The 23,228-nt window shown below is 57.0% G+C and overlaps 1 protein-coding gene across 1 annotated transcript; it reads left to right on the forward strand.

Annotated features, from left to right (window-relative positions):
* Positions 1-3,819: 3,819 nt before the first annotated feature.
* NR2C1 (nuclear receptor subfamily 2 group C member 1) lies at positions 3,820-22,354 on the forward strand. Its single transcript, XM_054167766.1, has 13 exons — positions 3,820-3,942; positions 6,039-6,272; positions 9,483-9,564; positions 10,509-10,688; positions 12,613-12,760; positions 12,855-12,945; positions 15,008-15,192; positions 16,678-16,840; positions 17,921-18,042; positions 19,341-19,480; positions 19,997-20,134; positions 21,197-21,302; positions 22,106-22,354. The coding sequence occupies exons 1-13, from the start codon at positions 3,871-3,873 to the stop codon at positions 22,278-22,280; spliced, it is 1,836 nt and encodes a 611-aa protein (XP_054023741.1). The 5' UTR covers positions 3,820-3,870; the 3' UTR covers positions 22,281-22,354.
* The last annotated feature ends 874 nt before the right edge of the window (positions 22,355-23,228 follow it).

A 23,228-nucleotide genomic window follows, 5' to 3' on the forward strand; every position in this document is an offset into this window, starting at 1 on the left:
CCCGCCGCCGCCCCCGCCGCCCGCCGCCCCCCGCCCGCCGCCCCCCGCCCCCCGCCCGCTGCCCCCCGCCCCCCGCCCGCTGCCCCCCGCCGCTGCCGAGCCGCCCTCGCTCCTTTCCTCGTCCCGTCCGTCCCGCGCCGTCTGGCCGCGGCCCCCCGGAGGGCAGGGCAGGCTGCCGGGGTCCCGGGGGTGGGCTGCAGCGAGGCCGCCGCGGGTCTCCTCGCCCCCTTCCTCCCCGCGGCTGCCTGCCCCGGGCTGCCCCTGCGCCCTTCCCGGTGCCCGCTGGCTCCCTCGCCCTGCCGGTTGGCTCCTGCCGGCCCCGGGGGTGCTGCGGGAGCATCCTCTGCCTGCCTGCCGCTGCTGGGGGGCAGAGGAGCCTGGGGCTGCTCCTCGCTCCGGCTCCTGGTTTCTCCTCCGAGCCGCGGGCCCCGGGGCCCTCTCCGTTCCCGGCGCCGCGATGCGCTGTGCGTGCCCGGCACAGCCCCGCGCCAGAGCATCCGCACGGCCTGGGGGTGGCAACACTTGTGCGAGCGAACAGCCCCCGGGGGAGGAAAGAAGCCTTCGGGGAGCGGCTTCGCGGCGCTTGCGGCGCTGAGCCGGGCGCTCTTCATCTCCCGATGCCAGCAGCCGGGGCGGCTGGGAGCCTGCTGGGGTAGGAAGAGCTCCGTCCACACTTGCCACAGAAAAACTGGACAGCAAAAGCAGTTCGGTTAGCTCGGTGCAGGACAGCGACCTGGGGCTGGGAGCAGCTCTGCCCAAGCAGAAATGCAAGCGTGGAGGGGAGGCAGAGCCAGGGCTGCCCAGGGCTGCCCAGGGCAGTGCTCCCCCCTGCACAGTGCCTCCCCCCTGCACAGTGCCTCCCCCCTGCACAGTGCCTTCCCCCTGCACAGGGCCCAGGGCTGCCCGGGGCAGTGCTCACCCTGCCCAGGGCAGTGCTCCCCCCGGGCCCAGGGCTGCCCAGGGCAGTGCTCCCCCCGGGCTGCCAAGGGCAGTGCTCCCCCCGGGCCCAGGGCTGCCCAGGGCAGTGCCTCCCCCCTGCACAGTGCCTCCCCCCTGCACAGGGCCCAGTGCTGGATGGCTTTTCCTGTGCAGCATTTCCACCTGAGAGTAATGCTGTGAGCTCTCTGCCCCCTCCCTGGCCCAGGGCTGTGACAGGGGATCCCCAACACAGCCTCCAGCCCACAGCTGGCCTCGGGCACCTGTTTGAGGGAGGGCTCCAGGTCTGTGGGATGGTTGCTTGCCTCCAGCTCGCTCCCCAGAGACACTGCAGCCCCTCTGTTCGCACAGGAGCCTCTGCTCAGCCTGGTGCACAGCCTGGCAGGGTCAGGAGCGTGGCTGGCATCACCTGGGGGGTGCTCTCCTGAGCTGCAGGGGGTGCAGGCTGCCCTGGCTGCTGTGCAGGATGGGGCTGCTTGCTGCACGGAAGGGATGCTTGAGCTGCAGTTAGCTTCTCCCTTCAGTTCCTCTGTTTCTCTTTGCCTGTCTGGTTGCTTCCTTGTGAAAGGTCTTGAAGGGAACAGTTTTGGTGGCCATAGCTCGAGGCAGGTCTGGGGATGGGAGGGAGAATTTGGGGTCAGTGGTGCTGGCTGGGGGTTGGTTCAGTTCAGCTTCTCATCTGGGAGAAGGGTTTGGACCAGCTGCCCTCCAGACACCCCTTCCCTGTGGGTTCTGCCGTGGTTGCATTCTGCTCCCAGGCTTGCAGGAGGGGGAGCAGGGGCACCAAGAGCTCCCTGCTGCTGTGCAGGTCAGTGGTTCCCATGCAGAGTGCAGTGGCAGGGTGCTGAGGTGCCAGGCCAGGGAGAGGTGGCCTCCAGCTGTGATCTCAGGAGCTGCCCTGCTGAGAGCAGTTTGCTTGCTCCCCACGCTGGCACTCAGCTTCCCCCTTGGCTTCTTGTGCCCCCATTGTGCTGTGCCACCAGAGGCTGTGCAGCCTTGCTGGAGTTTGCTTGCAGCTGGTGAGGGACTCCTGCTCTGGCCTCTCCCCAGCAGCTCAGTGTCCTCCTCCTGCTGGGGACCCCAGAGCTGGAGGCAGGGTTGGCAGTGGGGGGGATTCAAACTGCACTGCCACAGCCTCTGGGGCTGGGAGTGAGGAGCCTTTGATTCTCTTCCAGACTCCTTCCCCCTTTTCCCCCATCTCCAGTTCAGGATTCCTGCAGGCAGAGCACATCTTCAGGACAGAGCCCTGCTTCTGGAGAGCCTCTTCCACTGCTTCTAAGAGGAACCCAGAGCTTACCTCTGTTGCTCCTAACTGGATTAATAAAGGCTCTCTGCTGCCAGTCCTGGGTTTGAGGCAGCTGAGTGCTGCCAATATTTCATTAGCTGTTTGCCAATGATGTGAATGAATAATCCTCTGGATTAATAATGCAGCAGTGCCTCCTCTCCCTCCCAGCCCCTCCTTGTGCTCACACAGCTCCTGCTGCAGGCAGCTGCCAGCCCCAGTGCAGGCTCTGCCACCACCAGTACAGACCCTGCTGGCGGTGAGGATTTAGCAGCATGGCAGAGAGCACAACCTCCAGCAGCACAGCCTGTGCTGGGGCTTGGAAAGGCCAAGCTCTGAAGGGGAGGGCTGCACAGCTCCTGAAAGGTTGCTGAAGAATATCTCTGCCTGAGCAGCTGAGGATTAGCTGCAAATAAGCTCTGTGTGTGCCACTGCCCTACCTGGGCTGCTTTCCTTGCCCTGCTGCTGGAAGTGGCTTTGGCTGTTGAGGTTCCTGTAAGTGGAGAACAAAACCCTTCCTAGACACAGGAGAGGAGGCAAGAAAGCAGATCCCTGGCAGGCCCTTCCTTGTGCAGTCCTTCAGCTTATGGCCCACAAGTCCCAGCAGCAGTGCTGCCTTTCTTCTGCCCCCTTCTCTGTTGTTTCTTCACCAGGTTCATCTGTAGGGTCCAGGCTCCAGGGCTCAGCTCACAGCAATTCATGGAGCTGTGGGGAAGGTGGGAGGCTTCAGGTGGCTTAAGCTGGTGTGAATTGCTGCTGGTGGGGAAAGCTGTGCCCTGCAGTCCCCCTCCAGCACTGCTGCAGCAGGAGTATGTGCAGGGCAAGGGCAGGAGCCATGCCCTGGGCTGGGAGCTGACCAAGGCAGAAACGAGACCTTGCTGCTGCCTGGAGTCACAGAGCTGGCACTGGGGAGAGAGCTGAAAACAGGCCAGGAGGTGGCTTAGGGCCACTCCTGGTGCCAGGATGGCTTTGGGTCAGGTACTCAGGAGGCTGAAACACTGAAAAGATAAAAACTTCCTTCCCCTTGACTCTGCTCAGACCTCACCTCCAGCCCTGCCTCCAGCTCTGGGGTCCCCAGCAGCAGAAGGACACAGAGCTGCTGGAGAGAGCCCAGAGGAGGCTACAAAGGTGCTTCAAGGGCTGGAGCAGCTCTGCCCTGAGCACAGGCTGAGGGAGCTGGGGCTGTGCAGCCTGCAGAGGAGAAGGCTCCAGGGGCACCTCAGAGCTGCTGCCAGGACCTGAAGGGATCCTGCAGGAAGGCTGCAGAGAGACTTTTGCTGAGGGGGTCTGGAGCCAGGACAGCTGGAAGAGGACAGATGTAGACTGGCTCTTAGGAAGAAGTTCTTCAATAGGAGGGTAGTAGGACACTGGCCCAGGCTGCCCAGGGAGGCTGTGGCTGCCTCCTGCCTGGGGGTGTTGAGGGCCAGGCTGGATGAGGCCCTGAGCAGCTGAGTCTAGCTGAGAGGTGTCCCTGGGCATGGCAGGGGGCTGGAGCTGGCTGAGCTTTGAGGTCTCTTCCAGCCCAGCCCATGCTGTGAGTGTGTGAAATTAGAAGTTGTTGGGACCTGAAGACCTCACCCCTCCCATTTGTGCTTCCAGGTTGCCTGCTGCCAGGGCACTGCTGCCAGGGCACTGCTGCCACACAGCCACTAATGGATGGGACTGCACCACGCATCCAGATTGTCCCTACAGACTCAGGCCTCTCCCTGCCCCAGAGGATCCAGGTATGCTGCAGCTGCCAGGCTGTGGGAGCAGAGGGCAGCTCTCACCCAGGTGTCATGCTTTGAGTGGGATGTGAGCTGCTTGAATGTGACCACTCAGCCCTGGGTAGCAGAGCCTGGTTCTATATAACCAGGAATGAAAGCTCCCCCCTGTGCTGCCCCCTTCTTGGCCTTCCCTTTTTGTCCTCCTGAGCATTTTGACCTGTACAAAGACATCCACTGAACAGAATTAGCCTTTCCCCAGTACTCTTTGTTGCTCCCTGAAGCAGAGTAATGCTCAGGTCTGAGCTGTTAGGACATCCTGGAGCAGGCAGGGAGGGAGTCCTGCATTGACTCATCGATAGAAGTGATGCAGAAGTGCAAGGCTGAGGAGGATGCTGGGGTCTGGTTGGCCCAGGCAGGGGTAGGTGTCCCCCTGTGCATTTGTAGCCTCCAGGGCAGCTGGGGGCAGGAGGTTCTTGGCCATGGGCTGTGTCTGTGGAGGTGAGGAGCATGTGGCAGTAGAATTTTCTGGTTCAGCCCTTGGAAGTCCATGCAAGGCCTGGCAGCTGGTTGTGCATTCCATCTGTGAGAAGCCCCCAGCTGCACAGCACATCCAGAAAGCCTCTCAGGTGCCTTTGCTGCATGCCAAAGCCCTCCCCTAAGCCAGCCAGCTGCTGCTGGCCTCCTGGCTGCTCTTGCTTCTGCTGCCTTCACTCCTCAGTGAGGATTTGCCACTGCTTCTCATGTTCCAGTGCATGCACTCAGTCCTTGTCCTGCCTCCCAAGCCTCTCCACAGCCACCCTCATGCCTGATCACTTGGTTTGCTCTGCCACCCCTGCCTCTGCTGTAGCCATGGTACCAGTCTCACCCATCCAGCAGATCCTTGTTCTCTCAGCTGCCTCCACTCCTTCTAACTCTGTGTGTACAGCTCCAGCTTTCATTAACTAGCTCATGCTAATCAATTAAGCACCATCTGTTTGTCCTCTGTCTGCATTGTCAGTACCTGTGCTCTGCAAGTCCCTGCAGCAGGAAGCCCTTGAGCACAATTCCAGCCTCAGGGGCTGGATGTGGGAAGGCCACACAGAAGCCAGGAGCTGTCAGACAGCTCTGCTGGTTCAGAGCCAGGGGCAGGCTCCTAACCCTTCTGTGTCAGCTGGCCTGGATCAAAACAGGAGCAGGGCAGTGCTGGTGCCCCTGCTTGAGCAGGAATTGGCTACAGTGGAGGTTTCTAGTGGGAGGTCTCTGGAGCCTTGGTTACCTGCTCTGAGGATTGCCATCTCCTGACAAAGCTGGCAAGAAATAGCTTCAGGGGAGGATTACTTAATGAAGCTCTCCTGTACTGCTGCTGGAGAGCAGGGATCTGGAATGGAGCCCCCACCCCCCAGGCCTGTTCCTGCTTATGAAATGAGAGGTGGGAAGAAGTCCTGCCTTTGAGAAGAATGAAGGGGAGAACCTCAGGGAGAGAGGTTGTGGCTCACTTTGGTTTACCAACCAGTAAAGAAAGCAGCCCAAGGGAAGAAAGAAAGCAGCAGCCCAAGGGAAGCCTGAAATACAGAGGGAGTGCAACACCTTCATTGCTTTCCTTGCTCTTTGGTGCTTGGCTTTCACTTGGAAGTTTACATTTGGGCTGGATGTGGCCCTGAGCAACCTGATCTAGTGTGAGGGGTGCCTGCCCATGGCAGGGGGGTGGAACTGGATGAGCCTTGAGGTCCCTCCCAAGCCTGACACCTGTGAGTCTGTGCTTTGTGTCCTTAAGGTGTTCTGTTGAGCAGCCAAACCTAGGAGGTGCTGAGCACTCGATGTGGTGTGCAGTGAAGCCAAGAGCTCAGGTTTCTCATCACCTGAGAGGTCCTAGGGCTGAGCTACCTGCAGGCAAAGCTCAAGTTCTGGGGCTTGAGTAGTGTTGTAAAACTCAGGGGCTGGCTTCAAGCACCTTCGAGAAGTGCTTCGAGTCCCATGGAACCCCAGGGGACTGCCAGGGCTTCCCTCACCCTGGGGTGAGAGAGGGCAAGGCCATCCTGCTCCACACCTCCCCAGGGCAGCCTGCCTGCTTGCTTGAGGTGCCAGCCAGCTGAACTGACCATGTCCATAACCCTTTGAGCTGCATGTGTTACTAGATTGTCACAGACCAGCAGACGGGCCAGAAGATTCAGATTGTTACAGCACTTGATCAGAGCTCAGCAGGCAAGCAGCAGTTCATCCTAACCAATCATGAAGGCTCTACCCCAAGCAAGGTGATCCTTGCCAGACAAGATTCCACTCCAGGAAAAGTTATCCTAGCAACTCCAGATGCTGCAGGTGTCAACCAACTGTTTTTTGCATCCCCTGATATATCTGCACAACAGATCCAGGTAGATAATCCACTTTGTTTCCTCCTTGCTGGGTTCAGGTGGGATGAGAGGAGATGTTTGATTGCCACTGCTGTCTGTCTGGGTTCTCCTCTTCTGAGGGCTTTCATTTTGGGGGGTTTTTAATGCTGTACTTTGCCTTGCACCAGGACTCAGCATGGAGACAGAAGTGAGGAGGGCAAAAAGCCAAACTGCTTTTGGTTCTGGTGCACTTCTTACTTGGAGGTTTTCTAGCCTGGCTGATGACTTGAGGAGGAGTGCTGCTATTTGTATTGCCATTTCCAGCCCCTGCCACACCACCAGGCCCTCTTCAGTCCTGCTTCATTGGCTCTCCATCTGTTTTCAAGCCTTGTTGCAAGCCAGACTTGTTTACTCCATTGTCTCCATTCTCCATTTCCTCCTGCCCCTTTCCCTGTGCTGCTGTGAGTCCTCCTCTGCTGTGTCCTCTGCTGTGTCCTCCAGGCTTGTTACTCAGAGAAGCTGTTTAGGAGGGAAATGGATTGCTTCACTCCATGCCCTCTTGTCCTGGCACTCCCAGCCCTGGCCCAAAGTCCCTGCCCAGCTCTCCTGGAGCCCCAGCAGGTACTGGGAAGGCTGCTCCAGGGTCTCCCCAGAGCCTTCTCTTCTCCAGGCTGCACATCCCCAGCTCTCCCAGCCTGTCCCCACAGGGGAGCTGCTCCAGCCCATCAGGGTGGCCTCCTCTGGACCTGCTCCAGCAGTTCCTCTTTAAAGTAACCTCATTGAATCTGAAGGCCCCTGATGGTTTTTTGTGCTCCTCTGGAAGCCAGCCCACTGCTGTGATGTGCTGCCCACATGTCCTGGCTTGAGCCCTGTCCCTCCAGTCTGTGTCCTGAGTCCTTTGAAACTCAGAGATCTTTGCAAGGGGATGCCCAGGACTCCAGGAATGTGCTAGGGAGAGGGCAGCAGCAGCAAAAGCCAATCCCACTGAGAGGCATTTCAGCAGTTTTAGTGGTAGCCTCCAGGTTAATGTTAGGTGAAGCTCAAACAAGCCTGAAGCAGAGGGATGCAGCTTGAAGTGAGCCATGGAACAAACACTGTCAAAGGCAGCTGAGGAGGTGAGAAGCCTGCCACACTGCTTGAAAAGGCAGGGACAGAGGAAGTCACAGCTGGCACTGGCTTGGAAGGGACCCTCAAAGGTCCTCTTGTCCAACCCCCTGCAGGCAGCAGGGACAGCTCCAGCCAGAGCAGGCTGCCCAGGGACACATTGCCTGACCTTGAATGTCTGCAGGGATGGAGCCTCAACCACAGCCTTGGGCAGCCTGTGCCAGCCTGGGGCAAAGAATATCTGCTGGTAGACTTTGGGCACAACAGAGGAGTTTGAGAGGCAGCAGTGCTCTGGCCCTCCAGCTGGGTTGCTCTGCTCTCAGCTGCTGTCTATGGGTAAGAGATTCCTTTCTTCCACTTGCAGTTGGTGAAGTGCACAGCACCACTCATTTGCTGTTCTTCCTCTTCAGGCCCTCCATGTTTTCTCCCCTGAATGACCATCTGCAGTTTCACCTTTGTGGCTCTGTAGCCTTCACCTGAGATGCTCTGCAGCAAACCTCTCCTGTGTTGCATCTGTACATGGACTCATGTGGCCAGGCCCTTTCTCCCATCATCTGTTCACCTCCACTGGCTCTCCTTCACCTTAGTCATCAGCTTTTATTCTTCATGGTCATGATGAGCTCTCTGAGCCTAGAACTCTGCCTCCTCATGGGCTCACTTCTCCAGTCCTTCCTTATGTGCCACTTGCCACTCCTATGCCTGTGTGTGTTTTACAGTGCCATGGAGATACAGAATGCTCACAGTGGGAGTTAGGAAGGAGCAGGAAGTGAATGTTCTTGTAACTCAATATTCTTTCCAGGTAAAGGCTGTTACACTGAAAGAAAGCTTCAGAGGTGAACCTCTGAGACAATACTGTTGGCAGAGGCTTGCTGAGAAGAAGTGTGCTTGTCAAGCTATGGAGCTCCTCTGTGCCACCCTACAAGTGCTCCTAACATGGGTTATTCACTTTCTGCCTGGTCAGCTGCCATTCCTGTCAGCAGAGGCCCTGGTGGGAATGGGGCAGTCCAGCTTCCCAGTGAGAGGCAGCAGAAGTTAGGAACTCTCAGAACCTCTAAGCTATAATCTCCCTTCAATGGGAAGAGCTTTTCCCCCCTCAGTTTACACTGTTGTCCCTCATGATCTGGGTGCTGCTTTTCCAGCTGGGCTTCTGCTGGGCTTTATTTACATTGGGATGGGATTGAGCTTTTAAAGACCAACTTGGAAGTCCATAGTGCCAGCCCCATAGTGATGGGGTCCTGACAGTGTGTGCCTGATGGAGCTGTGGGGGTGCCAGAGGTAAATGAAGGGGGTCCTGACTGTGTGCCTGGTGGAGCTGTGGGGGTGCCAGAGGTAAATGAAGGGGGTCCTGACTGTGTGTGCCTGATGGAGCTGTAGGGGTGCCAGAGGTAAATGAAGGGGGTCCTGACTGTGTGCCTGATGGAGCTGTAGGGGTGCCAGAGGTAAATGAAGGGGGTCCTGACAGTGTGTGCCTGATGGAGCTGTGGGGGTGCCAGAGGTAAATGAAGGGGGTCCTGACTGTGTGTGCCTGATGGAGCTGTGGGGGTGCCAGAGCTGAATGAAAGAGACACCAAAAGCCCTGGACTGATGTCTCAGTGCTGCTGAAAGCCAGACTAGATAGCCCCTGGGAGGTACTGGTGGTGTCCTGAGCACTTTCTCTGTTGCTCACCATTTATGTGTGGTATAAACAGCAGAGGTTAATAAACCTGAGTGTGGAACCTGGAGCCTTTAGAAAGGGCTCTCTGTGTTGCCCCAGTCCCTGGTACTGGGAGGGAGCCCTTAGGGTGAGCAGGTCCCTGGGAGGTAAATCCAAGACTGCACCAAAGGTGAGGGTGTGAGGGTGGTAGATGCCCTGCAGACTGCCAGCCCCCCTTCAGAGGAGCTTAGAGCAAGGAAATGAGCTCCTGAATCCTTTTCACAATGGTTACACCTGAAGCTTGCAGGAGGAACAGGACAGGAGCAGAGTGGTGTGGCAGGCAGCTCCTCTGGGGCTGCCAAGGCTGAGCTGTCTCAAGTACAGCTCACTCTGTGGCTGTGGCTTGCTTTGTAGGCTTGGTTCCCTGTCTCAGAGAAAAGCCACAAGCATGAGATGCATTTCAGCCCTGCTTGGTGGGAAGGAAAATGAACTTCTTTCACCTTTTTCTCTTCCAGATTTTAACAGACAACTCCCCCAGTGAGCAGGGCCTCAGCAAAGTGTTTGATCTGTGTGTGGTGTGTGGAGACAAGGCCTCAGGTACTGACCCTTCTCTTCCCACTCTGTGCTATGGAGATGCTGCCATTGTGTGACAGGAGTTGAGGTTCTTCTGAAGCTCTGCAGCACTTCATGAGCATGAAATCAGCTCCAGTGCTCAGGCTCTGGTGTCTCCATCCAGAGAGCTCTGAGGCCTTCCCTCAGCCTCCTCCAGCCTCACCACCCCCAGCTGCTCCTCCCCAGCCCTGCTCTCCAGACCCTTCCCCAGCTTGGTTGCCCTTCTTTCATGTTGGTTTCTTAAGTTACTTTTCTAGGTTGTTTTATATTTTAAGAGCTGTAACCCATGGGGGCAGAAAGGGCTTTGAGAGGAACTTCCTGAGCAAAGGAGCAAATGCTTGGGGTTTGTGAGACCCCCACCTCCAGCCCTGCCTCCAGCTCTGGGGTCCCCAGCAGGAGAAGGACACAGAGCTGCTGGAGAGAGCCCAGAGGAGGCCACAAAGATGCTCCCAGGGCTGGAGCAGCTCTGCCCTGAGCACAGGCTGAGGGAGCTGGGGCTGTGCAGCCTGCAGAGGAGAAGGCTCCAGGGGCACCTCAGAGCTGCTGCCAGGACCTGAAGGGATCCTGCAGGAAGGCTGCAGAGAGACTTTTGCTGAGGGGGTCTGGAGCCAGGCCCAGGGGGAATGGTTTGGAGCTGAGGCAGAGCAGGGTTAGAGTGGAGCTGAGGCAGAAGTTGTTCAGCAGGAGGCTGCTGAGCCTCTGGCACAGGCTGCCCAGGGAGGCTGTGGCTGCCTCCTGCCTGGGGGTGTTGAGGGCCAGGCTGGATGAGGCCCTGAGCAGCTGAGTGTAGCTGAGAGGTGTCCCTGGGCATGGAGGGGAGGTTGGAGGAGCTGAGCTCTGAGCTCCCTTCCAGCCTGAGCCCCTCGGTGACTCTGCAGCCCCCTGGCCGTGTGCAGGCCCCGCTGTGACCTGTGCTGCTCTCCTCCCAGGCCGCCACTACGGAGCAGTCACCTGTGAGGGCTGCAAGGGATTCTTCAAGAGGAGCATCAGGAAGAATTTGATCTACTCCTGCCGGGGCACCAAGGACTGTGTGATCAACAAGCACCACCGCAACCGCTGCCAGTACTGCCGGCTGCAGCGATGCATCGCCTTCGGCATGAAGCAGGACTGTGAGTGCCTGCCGCTGCCAGCGGGGCCCCGGCCGAGCTCTGCTCTACTGCCTCCAGCCTGCTGGTTTCCCCCGTGGTGTCTCTGTCCTTCAAGGAGCTGTGCCAGCCTGGTGCAGCAGGAGCCCCGAGGAGCTTAGGGAGCACACTGCCTGTGGTGGAAGGAAGGAAGGGAGCTGGGAGTGGATACTCTCCAAGGTCCCTTCCAACCTGAGCCATTCTGTGAGTTGTTGCCCCTGGCTGGCAGGTGGCAGGCATGGCTCTGACTTCATTTGCTTACACCTGCAGCTCAATTTTCCTTTGCCTGAATGAAGCTCCTGACCATTCTTAACCCTCTGCCCCGTCCTGTTTCCCAGCAGTGAGGTCACTGGCAGCTGCTGGTCACTCCTGACCGAGCTCTGCAGAGGCAGTGAGGCACCAGGCAGAGATCCATAGTGACCATAGGCTTCAGTTCTTCACCCAGACCTTCTCCACAGCTGCCTGTAAGGAGGGTATAGCGAGGCTGGTGTTGGCTGCTTCTCCCAAGTACCTAAAGACAGGAGCAGAGAAAATGGCCTCAGGCTGCATCAGATGAGGTTTGGATTGGATATTAGGAGGAATTTCTTGGCTGAGAGAGTTGTCAGGCATTGGAAACACTGCCCAGGGAGGTGGTGGAGTTCACCCATCAACCTAACACCACCAAACCCTGGCCCCAGGTGCCATGGCCAAAGGTTTCTGGAACCCCTCCAGGGCTGGGGACTCCACCACCCCCCTGGGCAGCCTCTGCCAGTCCCTGACCACTCTTGCAGCAAAGAAATTTTGCTTCCTCTCCACCATAACCCTCCCCTGGCACAACTTCAGGCCAGTTCCTCTCCTCCTGCCAACTGATCCTGGGGAGAAGAGCCCAGCCCCACCTCACACCCAGAGCCAGGTGATGCAGTCTATAGGCTGAAGCCCTCCCAGCTTCACTGAGCTGTTCAAATCCAAAACCTGCTGCTGCTTTGGACTCGGTGCTCATGGGCCAAGGTGTCACCCAGGTCTGAACTGAGCTCTCTGGAGGTCTCTTTCCTTCTGTGTAGCCTGAAGTCCTAATGTGAGAAGCTTCTTTAAGTGCATGAAGCTGGGTGGGTTCAAGCAATACCTACAGCCTATGGGAGAAAGGGGACCAGGGGGGCTTGGTGAATGAGGAGAGACTGGGGGCTAGGGACATGTAGGGAAGGAGAAGCTGTAAGCTCAGAGGCTGAAAAGGAGAATTGAAAATCAGAGAACTTCTCCCTCAGCTGTAACTTTAAAACTGTAGTGTGTGTGTTGGGCCTCAGCCTCTGACTCCTGCACCACCACCCTCAGAACAGAGCAAGTCACTGGGGTCCACTTTTAACCCAGGCTCTTAGCTCCTTAGTTCTTGGGCTTCATTTTTTAGTGACTGTTTTCAGAGTCAATAGAATTAACCAGGTTGGAAGAGACCTTTGAGATCATCCAGTCCAACCTATCACCCAACACCATCTGATCAACTCAACCATGGCACCAAGGGTCTCATCCAGGCTCTCCCTAAGCACCTCCAGGGATGGTGACTCCACCACCTCCCTGGGCAGCACATCCCAATGGCCAATCTCTCTTGCTGGGAAGAATTTCTTCCTAACATCCAGCCTAAACCTCCCCTGGCACAGCTTGAGACTATGTCCTCTTGTTCTGGTGCTGTGTGCCTGGGAGAAGAGACCAACCCCCACCTGGCTACAGCCTCCCTTCAGGTAGCTGTAGAGGGCAATGAGGTCTCCCCTGAGCCTCTTCTGCAGGCTAAGCAACCCCAGCTCCCTCAGCCTCTCCTCCCAGGGCTGTGCTCCAGACCCCTCCCCAGCCTCCTTGCCCTGAAACTGCAGACTAAGTAAAAGGGAGTTAAAAAAGGGATGATCTCTCAGTCTGTAACTTGGGGTGCATCCTGTTCTGTTAGCTGTGCAGTGTGAGAGGAAACCTATTGAAGTGTCAAGAGAGAAATCTTCCAACTGTGCAGCGTCCACGGAGAAGATTTACATCCGCAAGGACCTGCGGAGCCCTCTGGCTGCAACCCCGACCTTTGTCACAGACAATGAGGCAGCAAGGTATGCAGCTGCTCCCCACGGGGGGCTGCCTGAGCCAGGGATCCCCAGCTCTGTCTCTGATTAATCCAAATGGTTCTCCCTTCCCCCCTGCCAGATCTACAGGCCTGCTGGAGTCAGGGATGTTCGTCAACATCCATCAGTCTGCCGTGAAAAACGAGCCTGCAGTGCTGATGGCTCCTGATAAGGTATGTGGGGAGAGCACACAGGGAGAGGGGCTGGAAGGGACCTCTGGAGATCATCCAGTCCTGCCCACCTCTCAGAGCAGGGTCACCTAAAGCCACTCACACAGGAACATGTCCAGATGGGTCTTGAAGGTCTCCAGGGCAGGAGACTCCACAGCCTCTCTGGGCAGCCTGCTCCAGGCCTCCAGCAGCCTCACACCAAAGGAGTTTCTCCTCATGCTGTGGTGGAACCTCCTGGGTTCCAGCTTGTACCTGTTGGTCCTTGTCCTGCCACTGGGCACCACCAAACAGAGCCTGGCCCCTCCATACTGACCCCCACCCCTCGGATGCTTTGCTCAGATCCTCTCTCAGCCCTCTCCTCTCCAGGCTCAACAGCTCCTGGGCTCAGTCTCTCCTCGTAAGAGAAATGTTGCAGTCCCTTCAGCATCCTCACAGCCTCCACTGGCCTCTCCCCAGCAGTTCCCTGTTCCTTTTGACCTGGGGAGCCCAGAGCTGGACACAGCATTGCAGCTGTGGGCTCAGCAGGGCAGAGTAGGATGGGAGCAGAACCTCCCCAGCCCTGCTGGCCTCACTTTGCTTGATGCCCCCCAGGATGCCCTTGGCCCTCCTGGCCCCGAGGGCACATTGCTGTGCCATGGGGGACTTGCTGCCCACCAGGACTCCAAGGTCCTTCTCCATGAGCTGCTTTCCAGCAGGGCAGCCCCCAGCCCGTGCTGGTGCTTGGCCAGGGGGATCCTGCCCATGCAGAGCAGGGAGCTGCTGTATCTTTCTAGCTGGTGGTGAAGTGCCTCCTACTGTTCTGCTGTGGTTTGCCTCACTCTGCAAAGGGCTCCAGCACAAGAGTTCTACTCCATTTCACCTTCCTGGCTCTGCAGAATCTGTCAGTGCAGGCTGGGGGGGGGAGCAGCAGCAGGCTGGGGGGGGAGCAGCAGCAGGCTGGGATGGGGGGAGCAGCAGCAGGCTGAGGGGGGGAGCAGCAGCAGGCTGGGGGGGGGAGCAGCAGCAGGCTGAGGGGGGGGAGCAGCAGCAGGCTGAGGGGGGGGAGCAGCAGCAGGCTGGGGGGGGGGAGCAGCAGCAGGCTGGGGGGGGGGAGCAGCAGCAGGCTGGGGGGGGGGAGCAGCAGCAGGCTGAGGGGGGGGAGCAGCAGCAGGCTGGGGGGGGGAGCAGCAGCAGCAGGCTGGGATGGGGGGAGCAGCAGCAGGCTGACCTACAGTCATGCACTCAGCAATCTTTCTGTGTGGGGCAGGGTGGGAAGCATCTTTACTGCCTCCAGGTTGGTTGCTACTACTGGATCATGGTGTTCCCTTGCAGTTAGGCATAGATCCATAGGATGGGTTGGGCTGGAAGGGACCTTCAAGATCATCCAGTTCCAACCCCCTGCCATGGGCAGGGACACCTCCCACCAGCCCAGGCTGCTCAAGGCCTCATCCAGCCTGGCCTTGAACACCCCCAGGCAGGAGGCAGCCACAGCCTCCCCGGGCAGCCTGTGCCAGAGGCTCAGCAGCCTTGTACTGAAGAACTGCTTCCTAAGGCCCAGTCTAACCCTGCACTGAAGGTTTATGTTGAAAACATGAAAACCCTAACCAGCTGCAGCAGAACTCTTCCTCTTGCCCTGCTGGCAGACTTCTGTTCCTGCCTGCTTTTAAAGGTGACTTTTGGAGTGCATTGCTGCTTGTCACCCATTCCCCTGCCCTGTGCCAGTGACTCATTTACACAAGGAAGGAAGGTGCTAAAAATACCCTCTGGTGCAGCCCTGGTGAGTGCCTGGTGAGTGGAGAGGATAAATTCTGCACTGCTTGCCATCTGTAGCATCCTTTCTGAAGGAAGCAGATAGCTTTTCCTTGGCACTGTCTAAATATTTCATCTTTTGGAGGCAGTGCAGTGTCTGACTGCTGCTTTGTGCTTGCCCACTTACTGAAAACAGAGATTTCCTCACACATCCTCCTCACGTGCTCAGTGGTTTGGGTTTTGTGTTTACTTATGCAAAAGGTTTCTCTGGTGGAAGCTCACTGCTGCCAGGGTGAGAGATTTAAGCTGTGGGTTTGGTTTGTTTCCTTTCCCTTAGGCTGAAGCATGTCAGGGGGACTTAAGTACCCTGGCAAACGTGGTGACCTCCCTGGCAAACCTCAGCAAATGCAAAGACCTCTCCCAAAGCACTACAGAGCTGTCTATGATTGACAGCTTGAGTAATGGAGATGCATCATTGCCTGAACTGCAGCAGGAAGAACAAGCTGGCAGCGATGTTACAAGGTAAGGCAGGTCACACTTGAAAGTATTTGATGCTTTTTGGCAAGGTCTCTGTCAGTGCAGAGCAGTAATGAAACCATCACACTGTAGGGGAGAGCCATGGCAGTAGCAGCCTGAGCTCATGGAGAGCATCAACCCTGTAAGCTGCTTCCAAGTGAATCCATAAGCAGGGTCCATTGGGGAATGAAATATTCTGGCTGTGTGTGTTTGAAATGAATTTCAATGTGAATGTTGCAGCTTCTAGAGCTTACCCATGAATGCATTCCCTTTATGCCTACCTCCTGTACACTGGAGACAGAAGACATCCCAGGTACCTCTCTGTAGTCCATTCCCATCTGCTCAGTCCTCTTGTGCATGCCTCGGTCACCCTCATGTGTGCACACCAAGGTGTACAGGCCAGTGAAGGGCTGAGAGCCATTTGCCATGCCCAGCCTGAGGCAGTGTCAGCAGCTCCTTCCTTGTGGTGTTTGTGTGGCTGTCCATGGTTGTGTCCAGCAGAGTGAACATGCAGAGCTCAGTGTGAAGCACCTCCAGCAGATAGCTGGAGAGAGGGGGGCAGGGAGGCTTGGGCAGCAGAGCAGTGATTTTGGATTCTGTGGCATTGAACTTGGCTCCAAACTGAGAACCAGCTCTGCCTAAGAGCTTCTGTGAGCTTTCAGAGCTCAGTGCCTGAGTTTGCCATGCAACACTGAACCCAGCTGATACTGCTCTCAGGCTGTGTCCCCTGCCTGCAGGCAGTGATCAGGTCTTTGGTTTTCACTGTGGAGCTCAGGTGTGTTCTTGAGCAGAGGAGCAGCAGAGCTGTTACCAAGCAGCAAAATAATGAGGCCTATTGATCTGTGCTTCTCCTGACACCTCCCCCACACCCTTGGTGGCTGGGGTCACTGCCCCACATCAAAGGCTGCCAAGTGTGGTATTGGAGGCCTGAGAGTGCTTTCTCTTCCCTGTTTGGACCTTCCCAGCCAAAGCAGCTCTGTGATTTGCAGACAGTGTTTCCAAGTTCAGGTGCCCAACCTGAGCACAGCTCAGCACTCCCAAGTGTTTTCCACTTGTGCCCCACAGCAGCAAGAACCTGTACAGTTTGTGTGTGCAAGGAGCTGCCTGAGCACAGCCTGATGGTCCTGCCCCAAGCTGCTCGTGCCAGCGCCCTGGGGAAGCATCACTGCAGAGCTCCTGAGAGGCAAACTGTGAATCAGCAGCACAGCCAAGATGTCAAAGCTGTGAATTTGTTGGCAACTGGTGTGAACAGGATCTGCTGCTGCTAATTTTTGTTTCAGAGCCACTGCAAGTTGGAATTCCCAAGGATCCTGTGTGGTGGGCTGTCAGGAAAAGCCTGATGCTGCCTCTGTCTCCCGAGTGCGGCCCTTGGAAGCAGACATCTGAACAGAGGCTTCAGACAGGGGCAGGCTCCCCCTCAGCTGAAGCAGTCTCTGAAGGGGAATGCTGCTGTTCCCTCTTTGGTTACTTATCTCTGTTGTGCTCTTACAGAGCCTTTGATACTCTTGCCAAAGCACTGAACCCTGGAGAGAGCCCAGCCTGCCACAGCTCTGAGAGTGCTGAAGCTGGTGCCCAGCTGCTGGGGGCAGAAACGAGCCTGAGCGTCGTGGAGATGGAGGGACCCCTGCTCAGCGATGCACACGTGGCATTCAGGGTACTGAGGCCTGCCTTCTGCTCTCTGCTTGTAGCCATTCTGACACAGCAATGGAGGAGAAGGATCTGATCAAGCCTGCTCTGGAGCTCCTGAGCAGAGCCATTCTCTGCAGGCACTGCTGCCTGTGCCGCCCCTTGCCGCTGGTCAGTTAGCTGCGTGTTTGGCAGCACCTGCAGCTCGTTCCAGGGCACAGCTGCACTGCTCTATGGGGTCCCAGAATTGGTTGGTTTGGGTTGGAAAAGCTCTCTGAGATCATCCAGCCCCAAGCAGCAACCCAGCACCACCATGGCCACCAAACCATGGCCCAGGTGCCGTGGCCACAGGTTTCTTGAACCCCTCCAAGGCTGGGGACTCCACCACCTCCCTGGGCAGCCTCTGCCAGTCCCTGACCACTCTGGCAGCAGAGAAATTTTTCCTCCTCTCCAACCTAAGCCTCCCCTGGCACAATTCCAGGCCATTTCTTCTCCTTCCTATAACCTGAGACTAAGAAGAGCCTAACCCTGGAGGTGTTCCAGAACCCTGTGGCCGTGGCAGCTGGGGCCATGGGTTGGTGGCCATGGTGGGGCTGGGTTGGTGTGGGGCTGGATGGTCTCAGAGGGCTTCTCCAACCCAAACAATTCTCTGATTTCCCTGCTTTGTCAGACCAGTTCTTTCACTCCTCTGGGGAGAGCTTTAGGAGGGAACAGTGGCTCTGTGTGGGGCCTTTGCATGGATTTATCTCTTTATAAATGGAAGCAACTTCATTCTCATCACAGAGCTTCAGAGCTCCTGGTCCTTAAGAGTGGCTCAGAAGTTGAGCTGCAGTTGAGATCCTCTACCTTGTGTGCCCCACACACGTTTAGCTAAGATGGAGTTTGACCATTTCCCCCCTTTTGTGTTGCCTTGTAGCTGCCCTGGGGTGGAGCAGCATGGCTGAGAATGCAGAGGGCACTCCTTTGATCTTTGTTGCAGGACTATCTCATCTTGATTTAAACAACCAATCTCACTTTGCCTCTCGGTGTCAGACTGATACTGCCCTCTCCCCCCATGCAGTGGAATGACTGCACAGTTGTTTAACAGTGTTGCTGTTGTTGTTGGCAGCTCACCATGCCCTCTCCCATGCCTGAGTATCTCAATGTTCACTACATCTGTGAGACAGCCTCCAGGCTGCTGTTCCTGTCCATGCACTGGGCACGCTCCATTCCGTCCTTCCAAGCCTTAGGGTAAGTGTGTGGGTTCCTCTGCTCGCCCCTGCTGTGCAGTGGTGTTTCCATGCTCTCTCTCTTGCTCAGAGATGTTTTAAAGTCTAAATCTGTTTCTTAAAGGAGGTTCATGAAGGTAACATTTCTGAATCAAAACTGCTCCCAGCTTCAGTCCAGTTCCAGGCTGGGTTTTGAAGGAAAGTAGCAGGGCAGGAGAGAGGATTCTGCCCCTGGGCTCTGCTCAGACCTCACCTCCAACCCTGCCTCCAGCTCTGGGGTCCCCAGCAGGAGAAGGACACAGAGCTGCTGGGGAGAGTCCAGAGGAGGCCACAGAGATGCTCCCAGGGCTGGAGCAGCTCTGCCCTGAGCACAGGCTGAGGGAGCTGGGGCTGTGCAGCCTGCAGAGGAGAAGGCTCCAGGGGCACCTCAGAGCTGCTGCCAGCACCTGAAGGGATCCTGCAGGAAGGCTGCAGAGAGACTTTTGCTGAGGGGGTCTGGAGCCAGGCCCAGGGGGAATGGTTTGGAGCTGAGGCAGAGCAGGGTTAGAGTGGAGCTGAGGCAGAAGTTGCTCAACAGGAGGCTGCTGAGCCTCTGGCCCAGGCTGCCCAGGGAGGCTGTGGAGTCTCCTGCTCTGGAGACTTTGAGGCCCACCTGGATGTGTTGCTGTGTGGCCTGTCCTGGGTGACCCTGCTCTGGCAGGGAGGGTCAGACAGGGAGATCTCCAGAGGTCCCTTCCAGCCCCTCCCATTCTGTGGCATTCTTCCAGCAGGGAGCTCCTCATGACTTCTGTTCACCCTTTGAAAGGTGGATTTCAACCCTTGTTCCAAGCACGAGGGCAGCATGGAAAGCAGCAGCCAGGAGGCTCAGGAGCTTGGATCTTGTGCTCAGTTTCAGACACATTCTCAATTCAAAAGTTGTAGCAACCTGGCAGCTTTCAGATGGGGACAAAAGTGACCTCTGAGTCCATTCTGCAGCCACAGGGCTGGAGCCAACCAAACTTCCTTCTGTGCCTGCCCATGTCAGTGTCAGTATGCCTAAGGAAACAGCCAGGATGGGCTGTGCCCAGAGAATTGTGATTGCCTCTCACTTCAGCTCTGCTCCTGGGGTGGAAATCCATCTCCCTGTAGACAGCTGACCCTCACAAAAGCCACTCTCAAACTGTCCTAGCGTGGAAGCAGAGCTGTTTCTGCTGCAGGGCCTCAGTGTGGCTCTGATTGCTGGGGCTGAGTTCAGTGAATGTTTTCTGAAGCATTCTTCAGAGGAAAAGAGGAAACAGCCAATGCAGATGTGCTGATGAAGTCAAACTGTGTTTTCCACAGGCAGGACAACAGCATCCTGTTGGTGAAAGCCTGCTGGAATGAGCTGTTCACACTTGGTCTTGCACAGTGCTCACAAGTGATAAATGTAGCAACGATACTGGCAGCCTTTGTTAACCACCTGCATGGCAGCTTGCAGCAAGGTAAGCTCTGGGCTGCCTGCAGTCCCACTCCTGGGGCAGTGCTGCCAGCAGCTCCACAGCTGGGGAATGGATGCATTCCTGGGTGATGCTGCTCTGGCAGGAGGGTTGGACTGGATGATCCCTGAGGCCCCTTCCAGCCCCTACCAAGCTGTGGTTCTGTGACACTGGGCAGTAACCAAGCTCAGGGCATCTGCCCCTTGGCCACAGAGCACAGATCAGCAGCAGCAGTGTGCTCTGTACCCAGAAGTTGGTCTTTCCCCTGCTTGGTCCTTCAGGCTCTAGTCCCCACTGCAGCTCTAGTGGCAGGAAGAGACCTAATTGTACAACATGAAGGGGAAAGCCAAGGGAACAAGGGATTGCTGTAGCCCCTGGTTGGTGTCAAGATTGCTCCCACCTGGTGTGTGAATGTTTGAGGCTGCAGGCTTCCCACTCTCTGAATCCAGTAAAACCATCCTCTGGAAGTCCTGTGGCCACAGTTCTGCACCTGTGCCTTGCCTCCTGCCTGTGCTGACACAGACAATCTGCCCACAGAAAGAGGGAAGGTGGTGATGGAGCACATCTTCAAGCTGCAGGAGTTCTGCAACAGCATGGTGAAGCTCTGCCTGGATGGCTATGAGTATGCCTACCTGAAAGCCATCGTCCTCTTCAGCCCTGGTAGGTGACCATGCCCATGGGCCAGCCTCAGTCCCTGCTGGGTCTGCCAGGGCACTCCTGCCTGTGTCACTGCACACAGCCTCTGCCACCTGTGGAGTTACTGCTCAGCTTGTCCTTGGAAGGTGTGAGGAGGATTTGGACTGGAGATTGGGAAGAAATTCTTGACAGTGAGGGTGGGGAGGCTCTGGCACAGGCTGCCCAGGGAGGCTGTGGCTGCCTCCTCCCTGGAGGTGTTGAAGGCCAGGCTGGATGAGACCTTGAGCAGCCTGTGCTGGTGGGAGGTGTCCCTGCCCATGGCAGGGGCTTGGGACTGGGTGAGCTTTAAGGTCCCTTCCAACTCATTCTGCAAATCTGATTATGAAACTTGCACACACAGCTCCCAGGGAGCTGGGATTGTTCACCCTGTGGAAGCAGCAGCTGAGGAGACCTCATTGCTCTCTATGACTACCTGGAAGCAGGCTGGAGTGGGGCCAGTGCTGGGCTCCCCTCCCAGCTTACTAATGACAAGACCAGAGGAAGTGGCCTCAGGCTGCAGCAGGAGAGGTGTAGGTGGGATGTTAGGAAAACTGTCTTTGCTGCAGGAGTGGTCAGGGACTGGCAGAGGCTGCCCAGGGAGGTGGTGGAGTCCCCAGCCCTGGAGGGGTTCAGGAAATGAGTAGATGTGGCACTTGGAGACGTGGTGTAGTGATCATGGAGCTGGGGGGGATAAGGTTGAGCTTGGTGACCTCAGAGGACTTTTCCATCCCTTAGCACTTGTGTGATTCTGTGCTGCACTCAGTGTCAGTGTGTGGAAGCAGTGCTGCTGTCCTGCCACCCAGCAGAGCTGCCCCAGCAGGAGTGATGGCAGCCTTGCAAGTGCTGCTCCCGTTTGAGCTCTCCCAAGGGTCTGGTGGTGGTTGTATAAAAACTAACTCAACCACAGGGGGAAGGAGCTCCAAGGAGGTAAAGCAGTGTGCTCTGCTGAGGCTGGGAGGTTGCTGCAGCTGCCAAGCAGTGCTTGCAGTGTGCTCACAGTGGGTTTCAGTGCATCCCACACAGAGCAGCTCCGGTTGGGTTTTGCAGATCACCCAGGACTCGAAAACGTGGTCCAGATTGAGAAGTTTCAGGAGAAGGCCTACATGGAGTTCCAAGACTATGTCACTAAAGTTTATCCAGATGACACTTACAGGTCTGTAAACTTTGATGCTGACTTGATGGAGTCTCTTCTGCAGTAGGGCTTTGCTTGCAGGCAATGTGGACATTTTCTCCTCGCCTCCCTACAGGTTAGAAGTTTGAGTATCCACTCATGCATGCCCCCTGAGAGTGACTCACTCATTCATTTCCAGATTGAAGTGCTGGGAACAAACCAAATACTTCAGTGCTTTCATTTCCAATTGCACCTGCTTGGAATAGCTCATCTGTCTGATGAGGAAGGGCTGAGAGCCCTGGGGCTCTTTAGCCTGCAGAAGAGAAGGCTGAGAGGGATCTGATCAGTGTCTGCCAGGCTCTGTTTGGTGGTGTGACAGGACTCAAGGGGCAGTGGACACAAACTGGACCCCAGGAGGCTCCTCCTCAGCAGGAGGAGAAACTTCTCTGGTGTGAGGCTGCTGGAGCCTGGAGCAGGCTGCCCAGGGAGGCTGTGGAGTCTCCTGCTCTGGAGCCCTTCCAGCCCCACCTGGCTGTGTTGCTGTGTGCCCTGCCCTGGCAGGGGGTTGGGCTGGGTGATCTCTGGAGGTCCCTTCCAGCCCCCACCAGTCTGTGCCTGATTTAGTCTAAGTCCACCCATCCCAGAGGCCGTGCCACGGAGAGGCACATTCCCATTTCGGTGCTGCTGCGGCGCCCTGCTGCCTGCAGTGCCTTGACCTTTCCTGAGCCCGAGGGAGGGAAGTTTGCCCGGCTGGAAGCGATCCCCTCTTGCCTTCCCTCGCTTCCCGCCGTGCTTGTGCCGGGTGCCGCAGGCAGTGACACCTCCCGGCCACCCCTCTCTTGCAGGCTGTCCCGGCTGCTGCTGCGCCTGCCTGCCCTCAGGCTGATGAGCGCTGCCCTGACCGAGGAGCTGTTCTTCGCGGGGCTGATCGGCAACGTGCAGATCGACAGCATCATCCCCTACATCCTGCGCATGGAGACCGCCGACTACAACTCCCAGATCCTGGGGCACGCCCTATAGGAGCAGCCTCCTGGGGACGGAAGGGCAGAGCCTGTCTCCAGGAGGTGGCAATAAGCCTTCCCCTGCACCTTTCCAAAGGCCACAACCCCTCCTGCCCAGGCCCCTGGAGGCGCGGCGCAGCGCCGGGGGCGCCGGAGCCCTTCCTGCTCCCCGGCACACGGACTCGGTGTCTGCAGAGTCGAGGATTGCCCATCCTGGTTTTGTAGATAGATGAACTTGGAGTATTTGCTGATGAAGCCCAGGCCTGTGAAGGAGCAGAGGCAGCTGTGCCTGAACTGAGGGATCTCGACTTAGTTTGGTGTTTTAGGCAAATAAATCGACTTTGCTCTCCCGGTTGTGTTTTCAGTGTCTTGCTGCTCGCTGCTTCTCGCTGCTGAAGTGGAGGAGACCTGCTGCAGCGCCCTGGAAGGGCCAGGCTGTCCGTGGAAACAAGAGCACTGCAGCCAAACTGGGCCCTGCCTGTTGTTTGGAGGAGAGATTTGTTTCCTGTGGAGGGAAACGCAGGAGGAGCGCAGGGGAAAGCGGAGGAAGTTCACACAGCAAAGTCCTCTGGTGCTGTGTCGGCGGAGCTGGGGAAGTGACGCGGCAGAGGGGCAGCACGGACTCTTCTCTGGATGCAAAGGCAAGCTGTGGTGTGTCTGCCAGGGACGTGCTGCTGCCAGCTGGGTTGTGCTGTGAAAAAGCCAGAAGTGTGCTCTGCAGGTGTTCAGAGACAGCTTTCTCCTGGGCTTTCTGGTCTCAGAAGTTGAAGTTTTTTCACACTCCCTCTTCCATACCCTGTGCACAACACTGGAGGCTCTCTGGGTGCCTCTTAACTTGTGTTCATGCCTTTATTTTTCTATTCCTGTGAGCCTTTGGCTCTGTAGCTCTCCTTTTCCAGCCTGTCTTGTATGATTACCTTTTACACCTGAGCTGGTCTGAGGCAGTGCCCCTCCCTGTGGGAGCCTG

This window comes from Dryobates pubescens, chromosome 15 (assembly GCF_014839835.1).
Source record: "Dryobates pubescens isolate bDryPub1 chromosome 15, bDryPub1.pri, whole genome shotgun sequence".
Lineage (NCBI taxonomy): Eukaryota > Metazoa > Chordata > Aves > Piciformes > Picidae > Dryobates > Dryobates pubescens.

What these genes read in the sequence shown, in the direction of transcription:
- NR2C1 (XM_054167766.1), top strand. Translation starts at nt 3,871, where the DNA reads ATGGATGGGACTGCACCACGCATCCAGATTGTCCCTACAGACTCAGGC. An exon ending in TGCTGATGGCTCCTGATAAG is followed by an intron (nt 12,946 to 15,007) that starts GTATGTGGGGAG and finishes CCTTTCCCTTAG; the next exon opens with GCTGAAGCATGTCAGGGGGA. An exon ending in GCATGGCAGCTTGCAGCAAG is followed by an intron (nt 19,481 to 19,996) that starts GTAAGCTCTGGG and finishes GTGCTGACACAG; the next exon opens with ACAATCTGCCCACAGAAAGA.